Source organism: Doryrhamphus excisus, linkage group LG2 (assembly GCF_037039965.1).
Source record: "Doryrhamphus excisus strain RoL-2023G ecotype Guam linkage group LG2, RoL_Dexc_Guam_v1.1, whole genome shotgun sequence".
Classification (NCBI taxonomy): domain Eukaryota; kingdom Metazoa; phylum Chordata; class Actinopteri; order Syngnathiformes; family Syngnathidae; genus Doryrhamphus; species Doryrhamphus excisus.
In genome coordinates this window covers 14,534,613-14,548,258 of record NC_136358.1, presented here as the reverse complement: position 1 = coordinate 14,548,258, position 13,646 = coordinate 14,534,613, and the positions used below count along the sequence as shown (strand labels likewise).

General features: G+C 37.1%; 1 protein-coding gene across 3 annotated transcripts in view; it reads right to left on the bottom strand.

The window, feature by feature from the left end:
- Positions 1-9,942, bottom strand: part of LOC131131891 (copine-8) — a 65,490-nt gene extending 55,548 nt beyond the window's left edge. For 2 of the 3 annotated variants that reach the window (XM_058076900.2, XM_058076902.2), the window contains exon 1: positions 9,737-9,942. In XM_058076900.2, coding sequence (XP_057932883.1) covers positions 9,737-9,834 — 98 coding nt within the window. In that variant the 5' untranslated portion in view covers positions 9,835-9,942. The remainder of the gene's footprint in view (positions 1-9,736) is intronic. The other variant, XM_058076904.2, reaches the window with a different exon arrangement.
- Between the last annotated feature and the right edge of the window lie 3,704 nt (positions 9,943-13,646).

Genomic DNA, 13,646 nt, shown 5'->3' with positions numbered 1-13,646 from the left:
AACCTTAAGAATGTGTGTAAATGATGTTAGTAATAAGTAAGGCGACGTGATAGCTAAAAATTGTGAAGCACTGTCCTGTCTTCAACCTGCGGCCCATGCTTGGTACATGCTTCGTTTAGGCCAGTTAATATGCAGCTATATAGTATGTCAGATCGATATGTGACAGAGATTTACATTTGCAGTGTGTGGATGCAAAACCATCATTTTAAATAACATTATTTAATGAAGGTTATATGGGCAATATGGGCAAATAGGAAACTATATCAATGGGAGGACTACAGGAAAAAAATGGAGGGTTGACAGGTTTGGTCTACAGCAGCGGTCTCAAACACGCAGCCCGTGGGCCAAATGTGGCCCACAGGACACTAGTTTGAGGCCCAAGCCTTGATATTAAGTTTAATGTTAGTGCGGTCCGTGCAAGTTTGATATGGATGCTGTATGGTATCATGTACCCAGAAAAAATTATTACGTTTGATTAATGTTCATGTTAAAGGTTAAATAACTGTTAATAGTTATCCTCCCTATCCGTGTGGAAGTGGTAAGTTTTTGGCTATTTAAGTTTAAAGGAAATAACTTGAAGGCTACCGTTTAAGTCGCTAGCTCTCTAGTTTGCGAGTTAGCGTGTGTCTCAAGACCCTGCAGTTGCGCAATATGTTGTAAATAAAAAGAGAATAAATGTGACTATAGTCGTGTTTTGTCATGTCTACAGGGCTCTAATAATGTTTGTTAATTTTAATCTGAAAAAAATAATTTGTCTACCCACCAACTATATGTGGTTTCTTAAGTTTTTATTATTTGGTGTTTTAGTATTATTATTATATTTATTTATTACTGATTGATTGATTTTCTTTATTCTTGATTTGTTTATTTATTTTTCATCTTATTTTGTGTAGAAAAATGTTTTATCAGAGCTTTTCTTGTAGAAAATTGGAACAAAAGCAAAGTTTATTCATTTTTCTGTTTTTAATAAATGCGTTTTTTGTTTGTTTTTTTTTTGAAAACCTGATGCGGCCCAGCCTCGCCCAGACCCTAGCTCCAGTGGCCCCCAAGTAAATTGAGTTTGAGACCCCTGGTCTACAGTTTCAGGGAACACATATTAGCATGGTAAGCTTGAGGCTTGTATTATGGAAAATTCCCTGCTTAAATGCAGCAGGGTGTATGTTGTTCAGTGTTTGCACAAGCAGTGTTTGCAGAGATGAAAGTACTGCCTATCCCTTCATCAAACGTCAATCAGTATTAAGTGGGTGAAACATTTCCTTTGGGTTTCACGTGACATTTTGTTGACAAGTCAAAACAATAAATGGAATAAAGTCTGTAGAAGCAGACGACAGTGATAGGAGTACAGTTTGCAAAAAAAGATAAATATTGATTGTTTTTAACATTTAGAGGATGTGAGTGGTTAGCATGTTGGCCCCGGGAAGACCCGTGTCGAATCGTCTGTTGTTTTGGTACTTTTATGTACTTTGTTGTGTGTCGCACCGCTCCGTGTGAGCTTATCTTTTGTTGATTAAAGGCTTTATTGAACCAACCTGCCACCATGTCCTTGCATCCTGGGGTAACGCTACATGAAATCATAGCAAAATATGAAACACCGACTCCGTCTTCATGGTGTGGAGATAAGCAATCGAATAATGGATTCATTGCTGTGAGACCACACTTGTCCTCGGAAATCAATTTTGACGTAATTGTTGTTTTTAGTAATAGCTGGCATTAAAAGACAAGTGCAGGAGCAAGATAAAATGGCTGAAGATAATATGCTGGCACAGTTTTATAGAAAATCCATTAGGAACACAGTTGCTGCAGCCTTCAGGCCAGTAACAATTGTGACCTCGTTTTAAGATTTGGCCTCTCTTTAAAATTCACAAGTAGGCTTTACAAAATTCACTTAAAAATAATGAATGACAGATTGTTTAAAAGCATACAGGCTTCATGTTAAACAGTAAATGAGTAAATTATACTGGATATTCCCGGGAGATTAGCCCTCAACCTTGCATTCATCTCTACTTTAATCATGTAAACTAACAATGTGATATAAAACAATTAGGCCACCGATCAGTATGGGTCGATACCGTCCTTTTTCCACTGATAGTGTTGTGAATGATTGTTGTTGTGCACATTGATTTCAGCCGGCATTTTGTCTTCTCTCCGGGCACAGAAAGGGGAGTCGGCTGCATCTGTGGTTTAGAAGGCAGCGGATGCGGCTAGACAGGCCCCAGCAGAGGCGGACAAACCTGCTTTTCATTCATTTTTTACTTAATAATGTGAGAAAACTTGAAATAAATGCATTGTGAAAAGCAAAATGTGAGTTATGGACACCAGAATTTTATTCATGTTCTGGTAAAACAAGCATATGAGTAGCTCTTGGACATTTTCATTTTGTAAAAGTCGCTCTCACAAAAAAACATAAATATTTACACTGCAGGTATGTGATCCGTATCGGCCGATTTCACTCATAGATTATTGGGATCGGTATTGGCAGCATAAAACCCTGATGGGAACATCCTTAAAAACAATATATTGTGAAGATAAGTGGTATCGAAAATGGATGCATGGATTGATATTGTGGAGCGCTGGCTTTTTTTTACCACATCATTCTTCATTTTCCACAGCGCCAGAGAGAATATCTGAGAACCATCGTGTTATTATTGTCAACAGCTTCAAAGTTTGCTGACACTGCTAAGACCGTGGCGCGAAAGTCAGAGAGGAGAGTAGGGGCTGACACAAAAACATGTCAGGAGTGGTGTGAAAGAAAAAATGCTCTCAAGATGCACTTCAAAGAAAGTCTAGTATTTCTCTTTTTATAAAAGGTGCTGCAAAATGCAGATGCTGGTTTTACATGCATGAATATTTTCAAATTGCTAACATAGTAAATAATTTTTTTTAGGTTAAAAAGTATATATTTTGGGGTAAGGCAACATATTTTACGATTGCTTATTTGTTTTATCCAGAAGATGGAAACTGTGATATTAGAGGAAACAAATGCCCTTCCGTTCCATGCATACTGTTTATCCTATTGGAGCAGGTATTAATTTTCATATCCGATAAGGACAATGGGAGAGTCTGCAACATTTATATAATAAGATAGATACCCATAAAGCCATTTAATTAAAGCATGAATGCACGCAAGCTTCAAAATTAACTTTGAGCCTTGCAGGTGAGTCACCCATTTGATTTATGAGAAGCGCTGTTTTTGTGTGTACGAGTGTGTGTGTGTGTGTGTGTGTGTGTATGTCCACGTACAGCTCGTGTCTGGGGGGCCTAATCAATGACTGTGATGGAATATTTGTACTTGAGGTTATTTACCAAACTCCCCCGGCACACAGGCAAGGAGTAATTTATTCTTTGCTTTGTGAGTGAAGAATAGCTTCTGATATTGCCCACAATCGGAAATACCACAGTAATATTAATATCTTAAATTGGAAAAATTATTACAAGTCCAGGGTGGATCCCACCTTTCACCGGAACCCGATACCCACGACTTGGACAAGCAGTAGAGAAAATGGATGGATGTTCTTTCCTTTTATTTATTCTCGTAATGCAAATTACATCAACTCCATTGTAATGATAATATCTGCAACATACCCTTCAATCATCTGCAAAGGGTGGATCTGGACACATTACAGTCCGAGAGCTCTCCGTGCCAATGTGACTGCCATGGAAGAGAACAAAAGGCTCCTTTTTTTCCTCTGACAAAGCTCCTTCTATGAAATAAACAGCCCCTTGCCACAACAGGAGAACACAAAACGCTTGTTGTCTTCCACTGATGCTTTAGTTCTTTGGTGAATTACAGTAAAGCCTATTTACAGGGGTTACCGTCAGGGACCACCAGAGAAAACACCACCAAAATTCCATACTTTTTCCTGACTCATTTCATAGATGGGTATCGTTAGAGCTGCAACAATTAATTGAGTAATTGATGATGAATCCACTATCCAATTAATTGGTCCTTGAACCTAAGTAAAACTAAAATCATGCTGTTTGGTAACAGCAGAAAGGACACGCACCAGCAAATACAAATAGACGGTGTGGACATTGAAAGGGTGATCAAAAATACATTTCTGGGGATCACAATAGATGAAAATATGAGCTGGAAACCTCATATTACAAATATACAACATAAGGTGGCCAGAAATATTTCAGTATTGAACAAAGCAAAATTTGTTCTCAATCAGAAATCATTCCACACTCTTTATTGCCCTCTTGTTCTACCTTGTTCATACTTATTGTGTGGAAATATGGGGTAATAACTACAAAAGCAATCTTCACTCGTCTAGTGTACTGCAAAAAAGGTCAGTAAGGATAATTCATAATGCCGCCTACAGAGAACATACTAACTCCTTATTTCTAAAATCACAAATACTTCAACTTGCTGATATAGTTCATCTTCAAACAATTAAAATAATGCATAAAGCTAAAAACAACCAATTACCTAAAAATGTCAGCCAGTACTTCTCTACAAGAGAGGAGAAATATGATCTCAGGGAAGAACTACATTTGAAACACTTTGACGTCCGTGATTGTGGCGTACCATGAAGCTAAAATAAGCAAAAATAATGCATAAGGCTATAAATAACTAATTACCTAAAAATGTCATCCAAATATGATCTCAGAGAATGACTAAATTTGAAACACTTATATGCTAGGACTACGTTAAAAAGCCATATCATTTCAGTATGTGGAATCAAACTATGGAATGGATTGAGTAAGGACCTCAAACAATGCACAACGATGAGCCAATTCAAGAAACAATACAAGCAGTTGATGTTTGCTAAATACAAGGATGAAGAGTCTTGAACCAGTCATGATGTGCTATATATATATCACTATATTGACAGTTACTATGGTACACATTATGTCATTGTATGGTCACATGGTCGAGGTACATTATTAAAAAAAAAAACTTAAACTGTATTATGGAAAGCAGGAAGTGAACAAATGTAACAATGTAACAGTTACTGATTGTAAAAGTACCAGGTGGAGGGGTAGGATTTAATAAGCTTTGCTTCTTCCTACTCCTTTTGGACATGTGGAACTGTGAACTGACTATGTGATTCACTCAATTGTAATCTGATGCATGTTCAAATGAAATAAAACCATGACCATTAACATTACTAATTGACAGCTATGTTATCATTTTTACCAAACCCAAAAACTTACTGGTTGTGTTCATCATATTTTCATGATTCTGAATATATATGCCATTATGAATACATTATGTATGCCATTATTATCATCAGAAGAGGTATCTCACACCGACAAATACAAGAAGCGTCCTATGTTTTTCCACATAACTGTACAAACAAAACAACTGCAAGCCAATCCGTAGTGTAACACAAAGTGCATTGATCTAGCGTCTCGGCCATCGATCAGCAAAACTGTCTCCATCTCATTGCCGCGGAAGCCAAGCTCTTATATGACTAGAGATTGTGTAACAATATCGCCATGAGCTGGAGATGTACCCCAGGAGGTTTGTCAATAGGTCTGAAGCAGCATGCTCATGCTCCCTCACTCTATCCACAATTGCCCAGCCATTCAGTCCATTAATTATGAATATCAAATCAGCGTATGGATGTCAGACATGATCACATCATGTGTTGGCAAACTATATTACGTTTTCCCAAAACAGGTGACGGCATTTTGGGGAGCAGCATTTCAGGGAACTTGATTTGCATTCCTCAGTAGCACATTTTTTTTGCACTATTTTCCATGAGATCACACTAATTATCACAGGCTTAAATATGTGATGGCATGATCAGCACATATTAACACATTAATAATTCCTCTCTCATTTGTGACACACTACATTTCAGATCACATTTATACTTCACTTCCAAGATTCCTCACTTCCTCCCTTCTTCTGCCCACATGCGTAAACTTAACAACAAAAAAAACAGTAACCATGGAGATATTGTATCGCACCACATGCATCATACAGTATATTGTATAGACATGAGCGTTCACAAGTGCTGGCATTTCAGCTCTGCCTCAGGTTGGAGGTGGGTGGATGATGTCCCCCTCTCCCCAACCCCCCTGGATAGGACTGAGGAACCAGGTGACTCAGACATGAGCAAACTCTGCCAAAACATGTTCATATAGTCTGGTGGAACACAACATGATCTCATCTCTCTACTACAAAATGCAAAAATGCACTTGGGTACAACAATGCTTATTTTAAGACGTTACAATGGGACCTGTAGAAAATGACACAATGCTTTGCAATCACCCATGACAGTGCAAACCTTCCAACAGAGGAGTTTCTCATATGAGACACAAAGTAAGATCTTAATGATGAGTAAAAGGTGACCTTTCATTTCATTAGTCCAACAGACTCGATTTATTAGACTGAAACTCGGCTTACATCTGTGTATAATACTATGATTCTTACGAATAGGCCAACAAATTATCCATTCCAACATTACTTCATGTCATATGAACTGATCAGGACACCCTATCAATTATATGACATGTCTCTATTTGAGCAAGCATCCCATATGTTTTGACTTTCTTGATTATTTTTGGTTTATTTCTGTTGATTGAGTTTGAAAAATGCGCCGGTCATTATACTTAATTTGTAAACACTGTGTTATGTTGCATCTATCTTGACATGCATCTCTGTTTAGGACTGTACAGGAAGTACTGGAATAGATTCATCCTCACGTTGACGAAACCCAAGTCCTGATGATCAGGTATCAGAAGAAACTAATGAAAATGTAAATAAAACTGTGAGAGAATGTGAGTTGAACGCGTTTACTTTCATTTTTGGTTTGTTTGAATGTCCCTTGGCTGCACAGCGACCAAGTGGTTAGCATGCAGGCCACACAGCTAGGAGACCCGAGTTCAATTCCACCCTCGGGCATCTCTGTGTGGAGTTTATATGTTATCCCCGTGCATGCGTGGGTTTTCTCTGGGTACTCCGGGTTCCTCCCACATTCCAAAAACATGCTAGGTTAATTGGCGACTCCAAATTGTCCATTGGCGACCAGTCCAGAGTGTACCCCGCCTCTCGCCTGAAGACAGACGGGATAGGCTCCAGCACCCCTGTGACCCTCGTGAGAATAAGCAGTAGAAAATGTATGAATGTCCCTTTCCTCTTATGTTCTATCATGAGGGTTTTCACAAAATACTTCTTTTGTACCCTTGGCACTTTTACATCTTGGGAAGATACACTCAGTAAACCAGTGATTCCTAACCAATGTGCATGTGCCTTGAAAACGTATCCTAATTCACTTAAGCCCTGTCCACACGTAAATGTTGTTGCCTCCACACTGTGTCGGATTAGTAAATATTAAGTCCCACTGGGTGAAAACGATGTAATTCACATGGCACACCTATGCGTAAACAGACACACACATGAAACCATGTGACACACCAAAATATAGAAGAAAGAACGCATACACTAAGTCTATCCTCTTCTGCTTTCTAGACTTACAACAAAGTGGAATTACTTCTCTCAGTTATTTTGGAGTAAAAAAACAACAAAATATGAGGAAAATGTCGAGTGAGAAAAGTCATGTCAGTTGAAATATTTAGATATTATGTTGGCTCATTTCTGGTCATATGACAGCCACGCGTCCATGTGGATGAAAGGCTGAAACAATAAAATACTTTGCCGTTTTGACCTGAAAATGTTTCCGTGTGTGAAAGTTATGCTTGAAATGTAGCTTTTCACAAATAACTGGTTTTCCCACTCTTGTAGTTGGGTACCGATTTTTTTCCTGAAACCTACCTATGTTCGACTGCTACTAAAGAACGGAAAAAGGTAGACACAAAACTTTTTTTTTTTCCTGACGAAAGACTAAAGTTCCATGTTTGTGGAGCCTGAGAAAAGAATATTCTATGTCCCTTGAAATATGGCCGGTACAGGAAGAGATATCTTTTGAAAAATTGCTGGGATTTACTTAATTGACTTAATTAATAAATAAATGATTGCTGTTTCATGGTAGATGACGGCGCTAATCAAAAATTATGTATACTTAAGCAATTTTTTCCCCAAAATTAATCACTTTCCAACATAAAAATGGCTAAATGCACTAAAATAGAAAAACAGTACAAGCCATTGAAACCACAACATGAGTATTCTAGAGCATTCTAAATAGCCACTAGGTGTCAGTAATTGTTCCAGGAGACCGCCAAACAAGCACAAGCATCAAACAAAAAACTGTTTCTATTGATCAAATGATCACATAACAGGCACAATGATAATAACATAATAATAATAATAACAGCTACTGTTGCGGCCATAGCCCGAAAGGGACTTAAACTCACACTCTGATTGGATCGACTATATTGGGTAATACTAGGGATGTTCCGATCAAGATTCTGTGATGACGATACCGATAATCCATGAGTGAAATCGGCCAATACCAATACCACATGCAGTGTAAATGTTTAAATGTACTACAGGCTATAGTAGGGGTCACCAAGGTTTTTTTTCTTGTGAAAGCTACTTATTTTTGTAACATTTATTTTCATATCTTACTTTAAGCCAAACAAAGCCAATATGCTTGTTTTACCAGAACATGAACAAAAGGCAATGCTTTTATTTCTAGTCTTCTCACATTATCAACTAAAAACCTGAATGAAAAGCAGGTTTATTCACCTCTGCTGGGTCCCTTCTCTGCCCGGAGAGGAGATTGTGTGATATCAGTGTGCACAATGCCGGTTTCAAGCACAGTGCAAACACTGACACGTGACACAACATTCGGAGTCTGACGCAGCCCCGCACACAACAAAAGTTCCTCCTGCACTAAAAGTGCTACATAGTGCCTGCATGCTCCCAAATCCATACCGAGGCGGTACTCGTCCCCACATTTTGGCCACACTTACAAGTACAGCGGGTTGGGCCCAGGGTTTACCATGTTTTATCATGCCATAGGCATGAAAATATTCAATTTATATTTAAATGTCACATAACAGGTAACCATGATAAACAAGGAATTACTGTATAAAAATTTCCAATTGTTTTCTGTACTTAAAACTATTATGTTTTGTGTTCCCATTTGTAGAACAGATTAATTGAGTTTACATGATGAGTATGTTTTGGTTTGAGTCAGACTTTCTATGGAAGTAAGTCAAAAACCAATGTTAAGCAACTGTCATTGTAGTAGAAAGAATGATAATTTTACATTTCAACTATGTGACCATTCTAGCGCTTTCATCATGCCTGATTTTGCAAAGGAGATCCTTCCCTGAGTAGAAGTAGACATGCAGACATGTTTTAAAAGGAGGTAAACTACACAGCAGCCAGGCTGTCTTTTTTCATCATGTCAGACAACACACCCACTCACATGTCTATATCTGCTTGGGAGGACATTTACTATGCCAAACATATGCCAATGTGTTGTGTTGTGGAAAATAACCTGACATCTTCAAGTCAGGCAGTGCTTCTTTAAATGACAAATATCACGTACCCGCTTAAAGTTATCAAACACAGCTTGTTGACATCACGCAATGAGTTTATGCTTTCATTTTAGCATGGAAACAGTTGTCTGTCAACAGTGTTTGCTACAGCTCGACCATTTTATTACTAGTCGTGTATTCGTCGTTAAAGTGATACAACTTTCAAAATGTACAATACAACCTCTTGGTGTAAAAGTGTTAACAAAAACATCCAACAACGAAAGCTGACATAAATGGCATGCCGAGGTGACATTTTGGCATAGCCGATCAGATCACGAGACAACCGAAACTTAATGGTTTCCATCGAAAGTCGTTGGAAAAAGTAACATTTTCCTACCTGCAGGACACTGTGATTTCAACTTTGGTGGCAGGGATTGACGCGTTCAGCGGGTCGAGGTCGCCGATCGACGCCATGTTCAAGAAACTGTTGTTCATGTTGTCAAAAAAAAAAGGTTTCTTTGACACTTCCCCTCCTGTCGACTCTTGCCCAGCCCCCTTTTCCCTCTGAAAGGGACGGCGGAGAATGATCGAGTGGAATGTGAGCGTTCTCTGCATGAAGTGCAGCTAAAGTGGGCGGACCGATCCCGATGTCAATCATAGAGATACCAATAATCATGGCAGTATAAGATTGGAACCACTTCTCTTCAGTGTCTGTGTCATTTTGTTTTTTGTTCATGTTGGATAGTGATTGGTATCCCTATAGTAAACCAGTAGTTTTTGCTTTTTTTGTTTTTGAGTTTATTTGGCTAGTCCAATTATTTTGATGATATTGTTCTTATTTCAGGGGTCGCTACAGCCCAATCAATCGCCTCCATCCAACCCTGTCTTTTTGATGATATTGTTACATTTTTTTACATTTTTTTCATTTTACAAATGAAATACAAATTCATTCAAGGCCCTTCAAAAGAAGCAAAACCGGTCCTGTATACAAGTGGTATCGGAATCGATACCAATATTTTCCGTATCACCTGCCCCGTATGTGAAAGGTGGACTGATGATCACAGTAGTACTGGATTGATACGAGCGTGATGAGACTGATATTTTATATATAGTAAGTACAGTAAAGTCTCGTTATATCGATATCGGTTAAAACGAATTACTACTTATTACGATACTATTTTCATTTCCCGGCAAATTTCTAGTCTTTTATGATATAACTAGCTCCGTTAGTACGATACACGGTTATTATAATAATCCGGTACTAGGATGCCCTTTTCATCTCCCGCCAGCCAATTTGGTCTGCTTATATCGATACAAAAGCATCTTAAATCAATCTTTGCTTAAGGATTTCAATACCAAAAAAGAACACGGCGAACTGCTGCTTCCAGTCAACTTTATTTTTCACACTTCCACCACCAGAGTGCAGCACACACAGCGAATGAACTCGAGGAGAAAATTACATGCCATATCAAAGATCTGCCCACTTTTAATGCAGTTCGGCGCAGGATCGGATATATGGATAGTCCGGTTATATCGATATTTTTTCCGACTCCCGAGAATATCGATATAAGACTTTACTGTATATATAAGTTATCGTCTGTTTATTTTCAGAAATATCTGTATTTGTTACACTGTGGATTTTTACTTCAATTGTGTATTATAATGTAATATTATTATTAACATGTAATAAAAGGAAACTTGAAAAATTGCAGTGTAGATTTTTCATGGTGCGTTTGAGACCGACTTTGCTTATGGGATTCTGAATGATGAGAACTTCTCTTGCTTCAACAGGTAGCTGCTAAAGTGCCGAACCTCAATGTAATTCCCAAAATAATCAATGCTTTTGGTTATTAACTTATTGGACTATATATCGATATGTACTTTAAGCACGGTATCAAAATCAACCATATAATTGATATCGAATAGACTTTATTTGCGCTGTATCGCCCTCATCATGTCCTCGTGCAGGAGGAAGGAGGGGCGGAGCAGAAGCCCGGAGGCTAACAAACAGGCTACCGCGGAAGGGAATAAGCAGTAACTTTCTAATATGGCGCAACTTCGAATCCAGAGCATTAAAAAATCATTTTCACCAGCTTAAAACTTGACACAAACACCAATCTGAGGAATGTGTGTGGTGGCGGCCGTTGCATTCGTCATGAAAGGAAAACATTGCTGCTATATGGTACCAGATGCAACACTGGAAAAAACGTCTGAAAAGGATGTCCAGTGACAATTACTTAGCACAAGTCCTAGCTTTGATTTTGTCTAAACTCACTTTGTGGGAAAAAAAATAAATATTCAACCTTAATGTATCGTTTTTGGTCCATATCTCCCAGTACTAATACTATGTATGTAAAGTCCTAACTGCCGCCTATTTTAATTTTATGAGAACACTTCCAACAATGTCAATGCTAACAATGCTATTAGCTAATATGCGAACAGCTAGCAAGAAGTACGCCCATAATGTGATGCTATCACACTTATAAATACTGATAAATTTACCTATGAATATGTATTCATATTGTTTTTTATCATTAAATGGCTAAATGAACACAAAATCAAATACTTGACAAAGGTAAAAAGAGACACTATGTCTACAATGTCAAAAAAGACAGCAAACAAATTGTGTCAACGGTAAAGTAGCTGACAAACGTTTAAGTGTGAGAAGTTAACTGCTATAAAACGCAAATAACGCCTGTTACGGTTGCGGGCTTGTAAACACACACATCAGCAGACGCCCAAAGGCAAACAATGGAAAACATATTTAACAATGCCGTAGCGATGATCAAACCGCTGAATAATAATTCAGCAGTTGCTTCCACGGACATGCATAATACATGAGGTCATTAGTTTGGAATAAATGGCACAATTATTACACACGACCATACGAGGAATTCCATTCATCTCTCTTTCGCCAGAGGGACGTACTGTACACATATTGATTCATAATGCCTTTCAGCATACCCAACAATGCAGCATATTTCTTCCTTTTACATGCAAAAGTGCATTTTCATAAATATGGACATCGCCTGCCATTTATATTTGTCGTGCATTCATACGACAGTCCACACAATGAATGCAGAATCCAGATCATGGCAGGCAGAAAACAAACACACAATTAGCAAGCGGGTTGCTAGGGGTCTAATTATTAGACCCTTAGCATGAAGGCCATAATGCTAGTAAATATCGGCAAAAAGTAAAATCTAATATCTCATACATTTACCACTTTATTCTCATAAATATACAATTTTTTTCTTGTAAATTTACTGCTTTATTCCAGTAAATTTACAACTTTTTTCTTGTAAATGTACAATTTTATTTTTATAATTTTCCAAATTTTTTCCTCATAAATTTACGACTTTTTTCACATATATTACACAATTTTATTCTCATAATATTATGACTTATTTCTTGGACATTCACTAGTTTATTTAGTGAATTTACAACTTCATTCTTGTAATATTCAGATTTTTTTCTCAGAATTTTTTTTAAAATTTAGCTTCATTTTCTTAAATCCACCACTTTATTCTAATGAATTTACAACTTTTTTCTAGTCAATTTACAACTTTGTTCTTTTTATATTACAACTTTATTTCCTGTAAATTCATGATTTTATCTAGTAAATTTACAACTTAATTCTGGTAATATTCTGTCTTTTCTTTTCGTAAATGTACGACTTTTTTTCTTGTAAATTTACCACTTTTTAACTAACTTATTCTTTTAAATTTATAACTTCATTCTCGTGAAACTTTTTTCTAGCAAACTTACAACTTTTTTCTCGTGAATGTACAACTTTTTCTAGTTAATTTACAATTTTGTTCTTGTAATATTCAGACTTTTTTCTCATAAATTTGCATACTAATTCTATTAACTGCTATTCTCTATTCTCATATTACATATATTTAGTACTTTATTTTCATAATATTACGATTTCTTTGTTGTAAAGTTATGTTATTCTAGCAAATTTACAACCTTTTTTTCGTGTAAATGTAAGATTTCATTCTTGTAATATTCCAACTTTTTTTTCTCACAAATTTCCGACTTTATTCTTATGTTACATCTTTTTTCTCGTAAATGAATGAATTTTTCCTTATAAATTTTCATCTTTGTCTTAAACTTCATTCTCGTAGTATTCCCACTTTTCTGTCGTACATTTACAACTCATACTCCATCTTATGTTCCTAATATATCAATTTTGCCAATGAGCCACAGGGAAGTACCCTGTCATTTCACACTTAAAGACTTCTACAGGCATATCAAAAACATTTCTCCTCCAATAATCTGTGTGATGATCCGCCAAAGGGGGG